Consider the following 19,659-nt stretch of genomic DNA (forward strand, 5'->3'; position numbering starts at 1 on the left):
TTTCTTGTGATCCTGTACATTAGAGCCTTCATGCCAGGCAGTGGTACAAGCAGTCAGGATGCTCTCCACCATACATCAGTAGAAATTTGCAAGTCTTCGGTGACATACCAAATCGCCTCAAAATTCTAATAAAGTGGAGCCACTGGCATGGCTTCTTCCTGGTTGCATCAATGTGTTGGGGGCCCAGGACAGATACTTTGAGATGTTAACACAAGGAACTTTAACTAAGTACAGTTACCTACTGTATTTAAATTAAATAGAACCACAGAACACTACAGCACAGAAAATAGGCCATTCGGCCCTTCTAGTCTGTGCCGAAGCATTATTCCACTAGTTCCATTGACCAGCATCCAGTCCATAACCCTCCAGACCTCTCCCATCCATGTACCTATCCAATTTATTCTTAAAACTTAAGAGTGAGCCCACATTTACGTCAGATGGCAGCTCATTCCACACTCCCACCACTCTCTGAGTGAAGAAGTTCCCCCTAATGTTCACCCTAAACCTCTATCCTTTCACCCTAAAGCCATGTCGTCTCGTATTTATCTCTCCTAATCTAAGTGGAAAGAGCCATTTACTGGCATAAAAATGGTTGGGAACCCCTGGACTAGAAGGTGCTGGGAAGTGGAAAATTAACTTAATTCTCTGGAGAAAAAAGTCCCTATTTGGATTGTAATATCTAGGCATCTCTGGAAAACTAGTTCATTAGCCTCTTGCTGCAGCCACCAGATTCTGCAGCAAGAAATCCAGCTCCTCAGGCTTCGTACAACTCTGTATACAACTTTGGTTCCACAAAATCTGTGCAGTTGGGACGTCTCGCCCACTGAACCCTGGTTTCTGTGAATGCTGTGTGATTTACTGCCCCTGACAAGAAATAACAGATTGTACACTGCATACAATTATAAATAAATATATTTAAGAATGTTAATTTAAAGTTATTAAATGAAAGAAAGAAAAAAATACAAGAAAGACCCATTACTTTTAAATAGTTAAACGTGCAGTTAAGTGGAGCTCATCTTGAACTTGTCTGTCACTCACGCACTTGACTCTCGGTCTGCGTGAAAGCACAGAACCTTCAGAATGTTGTTCGAAATCCATCTTGAACAAACGGGTCTCCCACTGGAGTGTTGGCACTTCCTCCTTGAAGCCATTCATCTACATGAAGCACCCGTGTAACAGGGACAGAATCCTTAGCCATCTTTCCTCCTGTCAACAAATTCCTTCAACCCAGCATTCTCCAGAACCTTCTCCCAATTCCACTATCCTGATTGGCTGACAGCACATTCCTAAGTTGAACAACAAAGCTTCTTATCGCAGCTCAAACCCAAACAGGCTGAAAGCAGTACTGACCGCTCTTACAGAGCTCCCTTTAGATCAAATTTTAGTTCAGTAGATACCTTTCAGACTTTCCTGAGCCAAAGACAATGAAGAAGCTTTCAGCTGACACAGCAAGTCCACACTGAGCGAGAGTTGCATTGTCAATGGGAGCCCCTTTTCAATAAGACATTTATCAATGCCCAATATTTGGAAAGTAGGTTACTGTTCAAGGTGCTATTCTAATGAAGAACAGGAAAATTAGTCTAAATTTGTTGCTCAAGAGACTGAAGTATTTTCATTTTCTCACTGAAGAACTCACAGGAAAGACTGTAGGATGTTGTCAGGACTTGAGGGCCTGGGTTATAAGGAAAAGTTGTGTAGATTGGGACTCTATTCCCTGGAACATAGGTGTTATATAGAGTTATCGAGAATAAAGAGTGTGGAAGTACTGTCATTTTCCCATGGAAGGGAGGATTAAAAACAAGAGGGCATAGGTTTAAGATCAGATGCGAAAGGTTAAAAAGGACATCAGGTGCAACTACTTCACACAAAGGGAGTTGCATATTAGAATGACCTGTCAGAAATAATGGGTGAGGTGGGCAAATTAACAACACTTAAAAGCCATCTAGATAGGTACGTGGATATGGGCCAAATACAGGCAGATGGGAATGGATTGCGAGGTAACCCGGTCAGTGTACCTGGCATGATATTGGATGCCTATGCTGACCAACTGGCTGGAATGTTCAGGGGCATCTTCAATCTCTACCACTGCAGCTGGAGCTTCCCATCTGCTTCATAAAGGCATTGATCATACTGGTGCCCAAGAAGACATAGGTGAGCCATCTCAATAATCACTGACATCTACTGTGATGAAGTGTTTTGGTCATACCTAGAATTATTTAGAATACTAGAATACTTAGAAGTATTTCTTGCTTGAATGAGGACCCAAACTCGCTACAATTTGTCTACCACTACAATAGATCTACAGCGGATGCAATCTCACTGACTCTCCACTCAACCTTGATGAACTTAGACAACAACAATACATAGATCAGGCTGCCTTTTGTCAATTACAACTCAGTGTGCAACCCCCGTCATCCCCTCGGTACTAATCAAAAAGATTCAAAACCTAGGCCTCTGAACTTCATTCTGCAACTGGATCCTTGCCTTCCTCATTGGGAGATAAGTCAGAGTGGATTGAAGGTAGTACTCTTCCTCATTCATAATTGCACTGCAAGGATGCATACTTAGCCCACTGCTCTACTCTCTCTACATTCATGACTGTGTGGCTAGGCATAGTTCAAACACCATCTATAATTTGCCAATGACATGACTGTTGGAGGCAGAATCTCAGATGGTGGCGAAGAGGTGAACAGGAGAGAGATCAGATATTTGGGCAGCTTTGCAACGACAACCTCGCACTTAACATTACTAAGGCCAAAGAATTTACTGTGAACTTCAGGAAGGGGAAGTTGGGAGAACATACACCAATTCTCATTGAGGGGTCAGCGGTGGAAAGAGTTCCTGGTCATCGACATCTCAAAGGATCTATCCTGGGCTCAATACATTGAAATAACCACAAAGAAGGCATGCCAGTGACATGGACATCTTCAAAAGGTGGTGCATCGAGAAAGTAGCATCCATCATTAAGGGCTGCCATCCAGGTTGTGCCATCTTCTCACTAGTAATATCAGGGAGGAGGTGCCCTCAATGTTTTAGGATCAGCTTCTTACCCTCCACCATCAATTTTCTGAACACGACCTCGTTATTCCTCTTTTGCATTTTTCTACTAACTGATAGTAATTTTTATCTTGCTCTCTATTGCTGCCGCAAAACAAGAAATTTCACAACATACTGTATGTCAGTGGTAATAAATCCGATTCTGTCTCACTGTTTGAAAGACCCTGCTGTGTCTAAACAGGATGATGCTTTTCTTCTGTTAACAGTGGGCACATTCTTGAGCTGATCAGGTGTAAAGTTTCCATGAAACAGCGAAGAAATATTAATGTTGCATTATGAATATAGGCAAGTACACCATGGCAGGGTTATCGAGTTCTTGCTATGCTGCTTGGGACAACAGATGTAAATGACCAACACCCCCATAGATTAATTAGCAGGTTTCTGTTGTACTGCAGATTTCTGGCATCAGTTTGTCGATAAATGAGCATCCTCATCAAGAATGGCACGTGCAAAAGGAAGTCTTTCAAAAGAACTAGTTTCTTCCACCAGCTGGAGCTGTACCATGAAACAGTTGTGTAGCTTGCTGCTTCCTTCTGGTGGTCAGGAAGCAGAAGTGCAGCCAGCAGAGCCAGAAAGATAGATAATACCAAGGTGCGAAGGTTATAATTACTTTGATCTATTAATAGCTTGAACAGGTGTACAGGATATAATTTCAAAATTTGCAGAGATACAAACTCAGAAATAACAAGGACAGTGAGCCTTCGGGGGAATAGAGATTTACTAAAAATAGAGAGGTAAAATACCAATGAAATTTATTATAAACAAGTATGAAGTTCATATTTTGTGGTGAGGGGGAGGGGGTGCAAACTAAACTAAACTAGACCAGATAGTTGCATCGGGAAAAACACCAAGCAGACTGTCCAGTTCCAAGCCCCATTCATCAAGGAGGATGTCGAGAAGGTGTACAGTGCATTTCAAAGTGGGGTCACAATACTTTCCTTCTGTTCCTCAGTGTGGCAGCACTAGTGCTTCTTTCTACTCAGTACCACCTCTCCCCATCCCCCAGCCCGGTGTGGGGACCTAATCCCCTTCCCTCCTGTTGCTTGCCTCCCTTCCTTCTCCATCGTGTAGGAAACCGCTCCACTCTCACCCCCTGTATCCCTACTTCTACCCTCATCCATCGAATTCTCCCCTTCCGACCACTTCCTCCCTCCTCACCCGCCCATTCCCACTCTCCCTTCCTCCCACAATCCCTCAACCCTTCTGTTGTTACCTCTACCCCTCCCTCCCTATTCCCTAAACCCCTCCAATCTTCGTTCATCGCCCTCCGCATCTTCATCGCTGTCACTCCCACTATCCCTCCCCCTCTCCCTAGTCTTATAGTCCTCCTCCTTCCATCTCACCTCATCTCCCTCTCTCCACTCAATCCACCTCACCCTCTAGCCCCACTCCCATTTCACCCTCCCTCCTCTTCACTCTGAACATAATTTCCTCCGTTGCCATGGTTTCCACGAGCCCGCGCGACTCGTGATGTCACCACGTCGCGGAGTGATGACGAACGTGGGAACGGGTTGTCGCCATGTCGTTTGTTGTGGACTCGGTCATCATGTTCTCTTCGCAGGTCAGTGAGGTGCATCCTCTCCCGGACCTATCCACACCCTATGTCGGTGAACTCCCCGTCCGCCCCTTCAGACAAACTGACAGCGCAGGGCTAGGCTACTCGGCCCGCTTGCCCTGTGCTGTCCCTCCATCGCCACCTCTGCCCTACTTCCGTTGGGCAGACAGCTTCCCTCCACCGTCCAAGGTGAAGAACTCCCCTGGCAAACCCGTCTATACCGGCGCAGAGGTTCACCTGAACCGGTACCATCGATCTGCTTTTGCGTTTCCTGTCCACGTGTCTTTAAACATTGTAATTGTGCCTGCCTTCACCACATCTTTTGGCAGCTCGTTTCATATACCCACGACCCTTGAGGGAAAAACTTGCTCTCAAGTCGCCTTCAAACCTCTCCCCTCTCACATTAAACCGATGCCCTCCGGTCCCTTACCTTGGGTAAGAGACCTTAACTATTCAGTTTATTTATGACCCTCATGATCTCATAAAACTATAATCAATCCCCTCCTCCCTCTCCTCCCTCTCCTCCCTCTCCTCCCTCTCCTCCCTCTCCTCCCCTTCCCCCTTCCCCCTTCCCCCTTCCCCCTTCCCCCTTCCCCCTTCCCCCTTCCCCCTTCCCCCTTCCCCCTTCCCCCTTCCCCTTCCCCCTCCCCCTCCCCCTCCCCCTCCCCCTCTCCCTCTCCCTCCCCCTCCCCCTCTCTCCCCCTCCCCCCTGCCCTCTCTCCCCCCCTCTCCCCCCCTCCCCCCTCCCCCCTCCCCCCCCCACACACACCCTTTTGTGGTTGCTTATTTCCCTCAAATTTACTAGACAAAGGCAGGATGTTGTTATTCTATGGACCAAACAGTGCAGGTCCAGCAGCTAAAAGAGTGGAGATGCAGAATTATACTAGATCAGTCTTGTAATATTTCTTCTCTTTTTAGACTGGGAATTGCCGAGCTCTTGTACTCATCAGAAGATTGTCAGATTGACTTTAGAATTTTGAAGCTAGAGTGACACTGTCAGAAATATCTTTAATAATAAGTTAAACCAATCTCTCCGTGTTCTAAGAAGAATAGAAGCGTAAGAAATCTCATGACACTACTTGGAAAAAAATTGCATAATTATCATCAGTATCCCCAACCGGTATTTATCCCTTAATTCACATCATGAAGTCAGATGATCACATTGTTGTTGGGATTTTAATTCACATCATGAAGTCAGATGATCACATTGTTGATTGTGGGGATTTTAATTCACATCATGAAGTCAGATGATCATGTTGTTGTTTGTGGGGATTTTAAAGGGGCAGGGAGTAGAATCAACTTCTTTGTCTTCTGATCATTGAGGCCAAAGTGGGCCAAATGGTCTCCTTGTGTTCCATAATCTTTATGATTCTTTCTGCATCAGTAGCCATACTGTAACTGCCAAAGCTCTAGATTTCCCTCCCCAAACATTTTTTCTGTCATTGTCATTTAAGCCAATAATTCAGACCAGAGCTATTGACCAAATGTCCATAATGCTTCCAAGAAGTGCCTTGTATTTGTTAAAAGTATAACTCTAGGTTATGGGTTTGGGGTATTCTGTTTAAAAGAATAGAAGCCTTTCAGGTATATGGTCACTAGGATGGCATTGATTTACTTATTCTTCAGACAGATCTGTCTCTTTTCACCCTCCCAAAATGAATCACACCCAAATCTGCAATTTTTACCCCAGCTCCAACCATATTCTGACTCAATTTTAGGACTGTATCTCTCCCTCCTTCACAATATTCCTTAAAGTTTGCGTTATTGACAAAGCTACACCTCCTCCCTCATCACCATGTAGAGACCTAAACAGTCCTTTCAAATGCGGTAGAGATTCACGTGCATCTCCTGTAACCTTGTCCAATGCATTCAGTGCTCGCGATGTGGCCTCTACGTTGATGAGACCAAGCATAGGTGACAGGTTTACAGAGCACTTGCACTCTGCCCGTGACAGCCACCTTAAGCAGTTGCCTGTCATTTCAGCACTCTTTCCTATTCCTACACCAAGCTGTTCGTCCTCAGTCTTCTGTACTGCCAGGGTGAGGCCCAAGCCTGAATAACAGCATCTTGTATTCCAGTTGAGTAGCCTATATTCCAATGAATTGAATTTTCCAATTTCAGATGAACAACTGCCCTGCGTTCCTTTCCCTCTCTCGCTGATCCACCTAGGTTTATTATGTGTGTATGCGCGTGTATCTATGTATCCATCTTTCTCTTTCTCTCTCTATCTTTATTTATCTACCGACCTCACCTGTTCCAAACCCAACCCCCTACTCCCCCCATATTGGGGTGTCATGGTAGCATAGTACAACACTTTACAGTACCAACAACCAGGGTTCAATTCCCTCCACTGTCTGTATACGTTCACCCCCGACCATGGAGGTTTCCTCTGGGTGCTCTGGTTTCCTCCCACAGTCCAAAGACCTACAAGTTGGTCGGTTAATTGGTCATTGTAAATTGTACTTGTGATCAGGCTAGGATTTAATCAGGGGATTGTTGTGCGGCGTGGGTTGATGGGCTGGAAGGGCCTATACCTTATAAAAATAAAATATTTTCTTGACTGGTAACCCTCTCCCACCTGGTTCCATCTGCCCATCGTCTCAGCATCTGCCCCTTATCACATTCCACCTACAACTTCCCCTTGCTATCCCTCCTCTCATACTCCACCAGCCTCTGTCTCACCCCTCCCTCTCACTTCTATAAACCAGCTATGCCCTCCCCCCACAGCATGCTCTCAGGCCTAAAGAAGGGTCCCAACTGAAATGTCATCTCCACGGATGCTGCTTGCCCTCCAGTAGTTGTCTTCTTCCAGCAGTTGAGTTTTTGTTCCAGATTCCAGCATCTGCCCTTGTTTATCTCCATTGTCTGAGCTGTTGGTCACCTGTCTTGCTATTCTGATGAATGTTGGTTTTGATGTTCAATAATGTGAAGTATCTCAGGCTATTTTGCTATGCTAAAGGCATTATGTACGTTCGAGTTATATAGTGATTGTTTTGTGTGTGTGTATATATATATATATATATATATACATATATAAAAAATGTTGGTTGTTCGTCCATCGTCAACGTCGAGGAGGACCTCAACACCATTATGATGGTGTCGAGACTAGCACATGATTTGGATTTAAGTGAGGGAGGGCTGTGCAGCGTCAGCCTCACTCTCTCTTCCCAACTCCCATCTGGATCCAGTGGCAAGGCTGAGTCTAGACGGCTGGAGATGGGACTAGGCGCAGTGGATGACCAGGACGTCTTCTGTGTCTTGTCCTGCTCTACACGTTCCACGATGCTTGCAGAGACCGCCTTCTTGACCGTTGGACCTTCCATTGGTCTCGTCTGCTCAATCCGCTGGATTCTGTCTTCGCATGCTGGGGTAGACAACTCCCTATCTCACCGAGGGTTTGAGACCCGTCGGCTACCCTCACCTGGTTTAGCTGGCTTCTCGAAGCCGTTGCCCAGGGTGTGGCCGCTGGCACATGCAAACAGCTACGGGGAGCCACAGGTGAGAGCTGAGTGCCAGGTGGGGACCAAAGGTGGACTAACCGCCCTGAAAAGGACGCGGCATGTTCCCCCACCAGAGGTGCTACCCCTCCCTGACACCCCATACACCCCTGTATGTATGTATGTATGTATGTGTATGTGTGTGTGTGTGTGTGTGTGTGTGTGTGTGTGTTTATATATATATATATATGTATGTATAAAATTGTTGAACTATTTTGACGCTACATCTTCTCCCTTTCTGCATCACTTTACCAGGTACTTTTTTTTGGCTTCGGATGGCTTTTCTTCATGCGCCAGTTATTCAAGGACTATGAGGTAAATTCTGCAGCCATAAGGTTCCTGAATTGCTTATGCTTGATACTTTTGCTCAAAATAATCTATCTATACTTCAGTTGTATAGTTTTGAATTTCTTTGGTGTTTTGCGGTGAATGTTAAAGTTGCCCTTTCAAAGTCAGTAGAGAAGTAAAAATAAAAAAGATGGAAATTGTGCTATTGGTCTCTGGTCAGGAAATACAGAGCACTGAGGGGACTGTGAATAATATTTGTCACCATAGACACGCATCTGTGGACATAAGGTATCTTGGTTAGACCACATGTAGACCACCTCAAGGTAATGTTGGGTTCTGCTTTCCATTTTGGCCACACAGCAAAGTGTACCGTATAATGAAAGTTTCTATTTACCTTTTAACCAATGCGTGCAGTATGGAGTTTCAGGTGTATAAGGATATTTCTTTTCTCAGTACACCTTGATTAGAACACACTTGAACTATTGGGAAATTTCAGATCTCCTATTGCAAAGAGAAAACACTGGAAAAAGTGCACAAAATACTTGTGTGATAGCTACACTAAGGCTGTGGAGTTCAAAAAACATTTACAAGTATTGCATCCTGTATTTCTCTCTACTCTTGGTTTAAAAAAAAACTAATTTCATTGTAAAATGTTCCACAATATTATATATGCAGATTTTCCATGTTAGTAAAATGTTTGGCTTTGTAACCATAACAATAATCATTCTGTGATTGATCATTAATTAATCATTGTCCTCTGTTTTTCCCCCTATTTACCTATCCCTTCATTCCATCAATTCAACCATCACTGTTGCCCTTTAGTAAAGGAGTACTATCCTCCTTGCCAAGCTTAGCCTATTTATGAATTTAGTTCTCAACAATTTGTTGATTCTAACACCTCACTGAAGCAGCATAACAATCCACTCGCCTACAGTGGTGCAGACCTCAGCCACGTGTCAAATGAGTGATCAGGTGAAAGTCAGAGAAGGCACAGTGGAGAGTAATTGCTGATATAAAACCAATGGGCAAATGGTTTTTGCTTTGCACTTATACCATGCAAAAGCAATTACGGCGGGCAGCCTGGATACACCTCCTTTCCTTACCTACCGCATTGATTTACTCTGAATATTTGCTTCTCCTGTCTTTTTCAGTGGTGCTTTTCAGATGCTGTAGCTTTCTTAATGATTAAACTGTAGCTTGTAATGCAAGTGCAAGAAAGGTAATAGGGCTAATCTTAGGAATTGTAGTAAAAGTTCAAGTTTAATTGTCATTTAGCCATACGTGAATACCATTAACATGGACAAATTAAAAAGTGCTACTCAGGGCCAAGGTGCAACAAACAGCACCCACAAAGTACAAGGCAGATAAAGCTCATACAAAATAGCAAGCACATATAAAATAGCAGTAACATACAGTCACACAAAAAAAGTAGTCCAAGTCCCTGAATCCATGAATGTTGCAGCAGTCTACAGTCAATCACAATACACCTTGTCTTTTGCCAAGCAAACAATGGGGCAGCAGCACCAACTCTAGCATGGCTGCTGTGCCTCCGGTACTCCGGTGGAGCGCCTGATTCTGACGCCTGTCTGGGTGCTGTGCCACAGTGTCTCCGGTACTCCGGTGGAGCGCCTGGTTCTGACGCCTCCCTGGGTGCTGTGGTTTGAGCCCTAGTCCTCGCTATGACCGAAGTTACCCAGCTGCCCCGCCATTTGCCAAGAAATCAATGAATTGGACCTGCAGCATTCCACATCACCAATGTCCAACAGGGTCTTGTGATCACAAGAAAAGCAACTAAGATGATCACTCACTCTTAGACTGCACACCTCCTTCGTGCATTGACTCCTCTCTGATGCAGGCAGCATCACGTCTGCGCCAAATCCAGCTCCTTCAGTCTCTCTGCCAACAAGCAACTTGCTGATGGGGTAGATCTGCAGTACTTTGAAGTTATTCATATCCCTCAGGGTTTTGCAATCTTAAAAAAATACAGTTAAAAAAAAGACAAAAATACAGTTTAAATGAGTTGATCCCGTTGAAGCCAGTGTCCAGTGAGCCTTATATCAGTGGTGGGCAAATTAATGAAGAGGATTCTTAGAGGAAGGATTTACAGATTTCGGGAAGCATAGTCTGATCAGGGATTGCCATCATGGCTTTGTGAATGGCAGGTTGTGCTTCACAAGGCTGATTGAATTCTCAAAGGGTAGTGACAAAACAGTTTGTATATGGATTTTAGTAAGGCATTTGACAAGGTAGGCTCATTCGAAAGGTCAGGAGGAATGGGATCCAGGGAAACTTGGCTGCATGGATTCACAATTGGCTTGTCCTCATAAGGTAGAGGGAGATGGTAGATAGAGTTTATGCTACCTGGAGGTCAGTGACCTGTGGTGTTCCACAGGTATCTATTCTGGGACGTCTGCTCTTTGTGATTTTCATAAGTGACTTGGATGAGGAAATGGAAGGGTGGATTAGTAAGCTTGCAGATGACATAAAGCTTAGCAGCTTTGTGGATAGTGCACACGGTTGTAGGTTACAACAGGACATTGATAGGATGCAGAGCTTGGTTGAAGAGTGGCAGATAGAATTCTATCTGGAAAAATGTGAAGTGATACATTTTGAAAGTTTGAACTTGAAGGAGGAGTATGAGGTTCATAAAAGGATTCTTAGCAGTGTGGAGAAAATTTGGGATCTTGGGGTCCATGTTCACAGATGTCTCAAAATTGCCTCACAAGTTGACAGGGTGCTGTGCTGGCCTTCGTTCGTCAGGGATTGAGTGCAAGAACCGCAAGGTAATGTTGGATCAATCGCTTGGCATTCAGGATGAGGTAATAAATTGGATTAGATATTGGCTTTGTGGAGAAACCACAGAGTGGTAATAGATGGCTGCCTCTTTGACTGGAGGCCTGTGTCTAGTGATGCACCACAGGGATCGTTGCTAGTTCCATGGTTATTTGTCAACTATATCGATGATCTGGGTGATAATATAAACTGAATCAGCAAAACTGTGGATTACAAGATTGCAGGTGTAGTGAGAGCAAGGAAAACTATCAAAGTTTGCAGCAGGATCTGGACCAGCTGGAAAAATGGGCTGAAAAATGGCAAATGGAATTTAATGCAGACAAGTGTGAGGTGCTGCATTTATACTTTATTGTCGCCTAACAATTGATACTAGAGCGTACAATCATCACAGTGATATTTGATTCAGCGCCTTGCGCTCCCTGGAGTACAAATCGATAGTAAATATTAAAAATTTAAATTGTAAATCATAAATAGAAAATAGAAAAGGGAAAGTAAGGTAGTGCAAAAAAAACGAGAAGCAGGTCCGGATATTTGGAGGGTACGGCCCAGATCCGGTTCAGAATCCGTTCAGCAGTCTTATCACAGTTAGAAAGAAGCTGTTCCCAAATCAAGCTCCTGAGCCTTCTCCTGGAGGGAAGCGGGACAAAAAGTGTGTTGGCTGGGTGGGTCATGTCCTTGATTATCCTGGCAGCACTGCTCCGACAGTGTGCGGTGTAAAGTGACTCCAAGGACGGAAGATTGGTTTGTGTGATGTGCTGTGCCGTGTTCATGATCTTCTGCAGTTTCTTCTGGTCTTGGACAGGCCAACTTCCATACCAGGTTGTGATGCACCCTAGAAGAATGCTTTCTACAGTGCATCTATAAAAATTAGTGAGGGTTTTAGGGGACAGGCCAAATCACTTTGGGAAGACAAACAAGAGTAGGATTTACGTGTGAGTGGTAGGGCACTGAGGAGTGCAGTAGAACAAAAGAGATCTGGGAATACAGATCCATAATTCCATGAAAGTAGTGCATAGATAGATAGGGTCATAAAAAGAGCACATTGACCTTTGTTAATCAGTGTATCGGGTAATGGAGTTGAGATGTTATGTTGAAGTTGTATAAGATGTTGGTAAGACTTAATTTAGAGTAATGCGTGCAGTTATGGTCACCTACCTACAGGAAAGATATAAATAAGATTGAAAGAGTGCAGAGAAAATTTACAAAGATGTCTTGAGGGCCTCAGTTATAGGGAAAGGTTGAATAGGTTAGGACTTTTATCCCTAAGTGTGGCGCGTGGCTAAGTGGTTAGGGTGTTGGGCTCACGAGGGTTGTGAGTTCGAGTCTCAGCCAAAGCAGCATGTTGTGTCTTTGAGCAAGGCACTTACCATACACTGCTGCAGTCCACCGAGCTGAAAGTGGGTACTGGCAAAATGCTAGGGATTAACCTCGCGATAGACTGGCGTCCTATCCGGGGGGGGGGAGGGGGGAGTCTCGTACTTCCAGTGGCTTCACGCCACTGAAACCGGCATAAGCACTGGCCTGATGGGCCACAAAGCTCGGGACAGACCTTAACTTTAAAAGAACTTTTATCCCTAGAGCATAGGAGGATGAGGAAGTATTTGATCGATGTGCACAAAATTATGAGGAGTGTAGACAGGGTAAAGCAAGCAGGCTGAGGTTGGGTGAGACTGGATTAAAGGTCATGGGTTAAGGGTAAAAGGTGAACTGTTTAGAGGAACATGAGGGAGAACTTCTTCATGCAGAGGGTGGTGAGATTGTGAAACGAGCTGCCTGTGGAAGTGGTGGGTGCAGGTTTGATTTCAATGTTTAAGAGAGATTTGGATAGATACATGGATGGGAGGGGTATGATGGAAGGTTATAGTCTGGGTGCAGGTTGATGGTGTAAGGCAGATTTATAGTCCAGCATAGACTTAACATTTTGGCATAATATTGTAGGCTGAAGGATCTGCACTGGGCTGTGTTCTGCTTTGAACCCTCTTCCTTTTTTGATGCAGGTCCGACAATATGTTGTCCAAATAGTTTTCTCAGTGATGTTTGCTTTCTCCTGCACTATGTTTGAACTCATCATCTTTGAGATTCTGGGTCTCCTAAACAGCAGGTGAGTGCATTCCTTATCATGATGGTGTAGGTTTAAATCTCCTCTCATACTACCCAAGAGCATTCTTCTGAAATTGTAGCTGTACATAAAGGCTGTCAGAATTCCTTGAACACTGATTTGAGATTAATTGTATATAGAAAATCAAAGCATACTTCTTCACTCTTAATTACATGCCAAATTGATATATTTTGTAGCTGTTACACTGGGCAACTCAGCTAAAGAGTTCCTTTGAAGGTGTCCCTAGGTGTGCAGGGGTTCCTGAGAACTGTCCGTAAACTGAATTTCCTGCGAGTTGGAAAATGTTTTCCCAAAATTGTATCAAAAAATCTTTAGTCCCTGTATCCTTTGAAGATGGATTCGTGAAAGTGAGCATGGGTGATAGGAGTTGTTACCAGCAAGTAATCTGAAAAAAATGCTTATCTCAGTGCAGCCCGGGTGTGTGACAGTGGGTGCTGACCTTCTAGTCAGAGTCAGAGTCAGGTTTAATATCACCGGCATAAGATGCAGCAGTACCATGCGGTACATGATAAATGTAGAAAAAAAATCAATTACAGTAAGTATATATACCTATGTATATTAAATAGTTAAATTAGAAATAGTACAAAAACAGAAATAATACAAAAGTGAGGTAGTGTTCAATGTCCATTTAGAAAATGGATGACAGAGGGGAAGAAGCTGTTCCTGAGTCGCTGTGAGTGCCTTCACACTCCTTCTGTACCTTTTTCTTGACGGTAAGAATGAGAAACACGGCATCTCCTGGGTGATGGGAGTCCTTTATAATGGATGCCACCTTTCAGAGGCACCACTCCTTGAAGATGTCTTGGATACTACAGAGGCTAGCTTCTTTGGATTCTGTGCAGCAGCACCCCTCTCCTACCCCAAACATACAGTGTTGCAGCCTGTCAAAATGCTCTCCACAGTATATTTGTAGAAGTTTTCAAGTGTTTTAGGTGGCAAATTCTCCTCAAAGTCCTAATGAAATATAGCCACTGTCTTACCTTCTTTATAACTGCATCCATATGTTGGGACCCAGTTAGATACTCAGAGATATTGACACCCGGGAACTTGAAACTGCACACTCTCTCCACTTCTAATCCCTCTATGAGAATTGGTTCATGTTCCCTCAACTTAACCTTTCTGAAGTTCACAATCAGCTTTTTTGGTCTTACTGACGTTGAGTGCAAGACACCACTCAACTAACTGGTATATCAATGATTTATAGATGGCATTTGAGCCTAGCCACATAGCCATGGGTGTAGAGAGAGTAGAGCAGTGGGCTAAGCACACATCCCTGAAGTGCACCAGTGTTGATTGTCAGCGAGGAGATGTTATTACCAACCTGCACAGATTGAGATCTTCTGGTTAGGAAGTTGAGGATGCAATTGCAGAAGGAGGTACAGAGGCCCGGGTTCTGTAGCTTTTTGATCAGGACTGTAGGAATGATGGTGTTAAATCCTCAGCTACAGTCAATGAACAGCGTCTTGACATAGGTGTTTGTATTGTCCAGGTCATCTAAAGCCGCGTGAAGAGCCATTGAGATTGCTTCTGCTGTAGACCTATTGTGGCGATGGGCAAATTGCAGTGGGTCCAAGTTCTAGCCGAGGCAGGAGTTGATTTAAGCGATGACCAACTTTGACCATGATTAAATTATATATAGTTTAATAAAAGTGTGCACTAATTAGAGGTAGATTGTCGTTCATAATGTTTGACCTTCCCTGAGGAGAGTTTGAAGAACCATTGGACGGTCCTGGCATTGTTTCCTGGGGAAGAGGTTTGAGTACTATACCTGAGAGTAGAGTCTGGGAGAAATAGTGGAAAATCAGACTTTGTAAGTCAGGTCTTTTGTAACCTGAGACACTCTAGAGTTAGTGTCATAATATAAGCAGTGTTGCAATCAATTTAAATGCATCAAGCTTCCACAAACAGCAACAAGGGAATAATCAGATAACACAAGCGATTCTGTAGATGCTGGAAATTCCAGAGCAACAAACACATAATGCTGGAGGAACTCAGCAAGTCAGACAGCATCTATGGAGGAGAATAAGCAGTCGATGTTTCAGACCAAGATCCTTCATCAGCACTGGAAGGGAAGGGAGAAGAAGCTGGAGGGAGGGAAAGCGTATAAGCTGGAAGGTGATAGGTGGAAAGGTAAAAGGCTGGAGAAGTAGCAGTCTGATAGGAGAAGATAATAGATTATGGGGGAAAGAGGAGGGGCACCAGGGGGAGGTGATAGCCCGATGAGGGGAGGATGTAAAGAGGGAGCCAGAGTAGGGAATTGAACAAGAAGGAAGGGGGAGAGTGGATAAAATTATTGAAAGTTGGCAAAATCGATATTCATGCCTTCAGGTTGGAGGCTACCCAGACAGAATATGAGGTCTTATTCTTCCGTCCTGAGAGTGGCCTCATCATGGCAGTAGAGGGGGCCATGGATCAACTTGTTGAAATTGGAATGGCGATTGGAATTAAAATGGTTGGTCACAGGGAAACCCTGCTCTTTGTGGACAGAGTGAAGATGCTCGACAAAGCAGTCCCCCAATCTATGTCGGGTCTCACCAATACATTGGGAACACCAGATACAACTGGCGGCGTGTTCAATTGCAGCAGATTCTATGGGGTCAATCGAAGGTGTTATTGTCCTTTTTAAATGTATCTTTTATGATCACAAGACTCTGCTGGTCATTACGAACTTAAAGTACTACAGGTCCCATCAGCAAGTTGCTCATTGCTGGAGAAACTGAAGGAACTGGACTTGGTGCAGATCATGCTGCTGTTTGCGTCAGAGAGATGTCGGTGCACATTCTCAGAGCGAGTGATCATCCTAGTCACTTTCCTTGTGATTGCAAGACCCTGTTGAATATCGTTAATGTGGAATGCTGCAAGTCTGTTTCACTGATTTATTGGCAATTAAACTTGAACTAAAGTAGATGACCCCCATAGATTTGCAGGTGAAGTGCTGCCTCACATGAAGGATGGTTTGGGGGCCTGAACTGAGGTGAGTGGACGAGTGTCGCATTTTTTTCTGCTTGCGGAGATAAGTGCCGGGAGAGAGATTACTCAGGATGGTTGAATGGACAAGGGGATCATGGATGGAGAAATTCTTGCGGAAAGCGAAGAGTGGGGGAGAGGTAAAGATGTATTTGGTGATAGGGTCCTGTTGACGATGGTGAAGGTTGCGGAGAATGATGTGCTGGGTGCGGAATTTATGGGGTGAGGGGGGATGTCTGAAAAATGGAGGAGATGCGGGTGAGGGCAGCATCAGTGGTGGAGGAAGGGAAATCCTGTTTTTTTTGAAGAAGGAGGGCATCTCTGATGTCCTGAAAAGGAAAGCCTCAAGCTGGGAGTCGGTAGGTTTATATGATATCAGTATACACTTTGTCTCCAGAGATGGGGCCAGAGAGATCGAGAAAGGGGAGAGAGTGGTTAGAAATGGACCAAGTGAATATAAGGGCAGGGTGGAAATTGGAGAAAAAGCTGTTGAAATTGACAGGCTCAGCATGCGTGCATGAAGCAACAGTAATACAGTGGTCAGTGTGTCGCAAAAGGAGCTGGAGAGCATTACCAGGGAAGGCTTGTTCCATAGAGCCAGCAAAAAGGCAGGCATAATTGGGGACAGTGTGGGTGCCCATTGCTACACTTTGAGTTTGGAGAAAGTGGGAGGAGCCAAAAGAGAAATGGTTGAGTTTGAGTACCAGTTCCACCAGACATGAGACTATGGTGGCGGAGGGAAACTGGTTGGTGAAAATGAGGTGATTAGGGCCAGGGAATTAAAAGTTGTTGAAGAGGTTGAGAGCATGTGAAGTGTCGCAGATGTAGGTGGGAAGGGACTGAACCAAGTGGGAAAAGATGGAGTCAAGATATGCTCACACAAGCTCAGTGAAGCAGGAGCAGGCAGAAACAAGGGGCCTACCTGGACAGTCAGGTTTGTGGATCTTGAGTAGGAGTTAGAAACAAGCAGTGTGGGGTAAGGGAACTGAGTTTGGTGGTAGTGATTGGGAGATCTCCAAAGTTGATGAAGTCATTGATGGTTCCAGAGACAATGTCCTGACGGTCCTGAGTGGGGTCCTTTTGAAGAGGTAGGTTAGAGTTGTTGCTTGACCTCACCAAGGTAGAGGTCCATCCATCAGACGACAACTCCACTTTCTTTATCCGTAGGTTTGATGGTGAGGCTAGGATTGGGGCGGAGAGAGTGGAGGACAGTGAATTCAGAGGGGGTAAAGTTCAAAGAGGAGAGATGAATGCTGAAGTTGAGATGGTTGATGCCTCGTTGGCAATTAGAAATGAAAAGATATAGAGCAAGCAGACATCCAAAGTGGGATGTCCGGGGAGAGGAGGTAGGTTGGAGATGGGAGAAGAGGTCAGGTGTGGGTGGGGAATCCTTGCCACAGAAGTGGATTGGGAGTTGGAGGCAACAGAAGAAGAATTTGGCATCATGGCAGGAACTTGCTGAGCTATAGGTGAAGGAGGGACAAAGGTGATCAGATAATCTGATTTTAGCAATACTGGTTGAAAGAAATGTAAGCTTGTATCTTCACAATCTTAGTGAAGTACTTTGAACTGTGGTCACTGTGGTAATGTTAACATTAGAGAAGGTAGCCTTTATAGCAGGTCCTTGAACCACAAAGAGATGATGACCATAAAATCTGTTTTTACTTGTGTTGGTTGGATGATAATATAAGCCAAGACACCAGGGAGAACTCCCCAGCTCTTTGAACAGTGCGGCAGAATTATTTATATTTGTATGTGTGTGTCACACTTTCAGTTTATAGTGACATGTACTAGATTGTTATCTGTGTATTGTGTGTGAGCTTGGTGATTGATAGGAAGTGCACAATCTGAGCTAATTGTATTTCAGACATCAACTGTATATGCAGTCACTGTAGTATTGTGAGATTCTTGCTGCAATTGTGAACATAGAACAGTGTAACTGTTTGGCCTGTCAGCCCACAATGTTGTGCCAAACCAAATAAATTAGCAATCAAGTGGCCAACTAAATGCCTACACAATGTTCATATCCTTCCATTTTCCTCACAGTCATGTGCCTATTTAAACATCTCTTAAAAATCCCTCCGCCATCACCCCAAGTAACATGTTCCAGGCACCCACCACTCTCTGTGTAAAAATAATTAAATAATAATTTGATTCGAAGTTACCCCCTCGCACCTTAAAAGCATGCTGTCTGGTATTAGACATTTCAACCCTGGGAAAAATGTACTGTATGTCTACTTTCTCTATGTCTGTCGTAATCTTATAAACCTCTATCAGATCTCCCCCCTCATCTTCTGCCACTCTAGAGAAAACAACCCATGTTTGTATAATCTCTCATTATAGCACGTGCCCTCTAATCAGGCAGTATCTTGGTAAACCTGTCGGCACTCTCCCAAAGCCTCAACATCCTTCCTATAATGGCGTGACCAGAGGTATACGAAAGACCCCAGATGCAACCTCACTAGAGTTTTAGAAAGCTGCAATATAACTTCCTGTCTTTTGAACTCAATACCCCGACTACTAAAGGCAAGCATTCAATGCTTTCTTAACCACTCTATCAACCTTTGTAGCCACTTTCAGGGGACTTTAAACTTGGACCCCAAGATCCCTTTGCTCATCCTCTATGTGGCTCGGGAAATAGTAATCTATAAGTATTGCAGTGCTCGCCATTGCTTTGGCATCACTTTCCTTGACTAACCCCATAATCTTTGAATCCCTGAATATCCAAAAATCTACTAACCTCTAGCATTGTGTTGCTCCAGGGTTGTGTAGAACCAGTGGGTTAGATTCTCACAGTGCAGAGTCGACTCTTCATACCTGAGATGGGAAGAAATTTCTTAATAGAGTAGTGAAGTTCTCTGCTCAAGAGAGCTGTGAAAGGTCAGTTGTTGAGAATATTTAAAACAGAGGTCAAGAGATTTTTAGATATTCAGGGATTTAAATGGTTATGGAATGGTGAAGGCAAGATATGCTAAAGTTAAAATGCATCAGTCATGATTTAATTGAGTGGTAAAGCAATCACAGTTGTTCATTCCTGTTCCTAATTCTTATGTTCTTATACCAATATTTCAATGAAATTGTATTGTTATACTCAAGGGAATATTGTGGCTGATGCATACTCATTTGGTGCTGAATTTGGGGCAGCACTGTGCCTGTTTAGATTTAATTCATGTTTATTACTATAAAATGGCATCAGTAAAGTGAATAGTTGCAGTCCTTTTCCCAAGGTAAGGGAGTCTAAACCTGGAAGGCATAGGTTTAAGGTGAAAGGGGAAAGGTTTAGAAGGGCAAGTTTTTCCACACAGAGGATGGTGAGTATATGGAATGAGTTCCCAGAGGAAGTGGTAGATGTGGGTAAATTACAATATTTTTTAAAAAAGCAC

The 19,659-nt window shown here is 44.1% G+C and overlaps 1 protein-coding gene across 3 annotated transcripts in view; it reads left to right on the forward strand.

Annotated features, from left to right (window-relative positions):
- Positions 1-4,523: 4,523 nt before the first annotated feature.
- LOC140198034 (Golgi pH regulator) overlaps positions 4,524-19,659 on the forward strand; it is a 58,983-nt gene continuing 43,847 nt past the window's right edge. For 2 of the 3 annotated variants that reach the window (XM_072258862.1, XM_072258863.1), the window contains exons 1-3: positions 4,524-4,618; positions 8,365-8,424; positions 13,188-13,291. In XM_072258862.1, coding sequence (XP_072114963.1) covers positions 4,577-4,618; positions 8,365-8,424; positions 13,188-13,291 — 206 coding nt within the window. In that variant the 5' untranslated portion in view covers positions 4,524-4,576. The remainder of the gene's footprint in view (positions 4,619-8,364; positions 8,425-13,187; positions 13,292-19,659) is intronic. The other variant, XM_072258861.1, reaches the window with a different exon arrangement.

This window comes from Mobula birostris, chromosome 5, assembly GCF_030028105.1.
Source record: "Mobula birostris isolate sMobBir1 chromosome 5, sMobBir1.hap1, whole genome shotgun sequence".
In the NCBI taxonomy this organism is placed as follows: Eukaryota; Metazoa; Chordata; class Chondrichthyes; order Myliobatiformes; family Myliobatidae; genus Mobula; species Mobula birostris.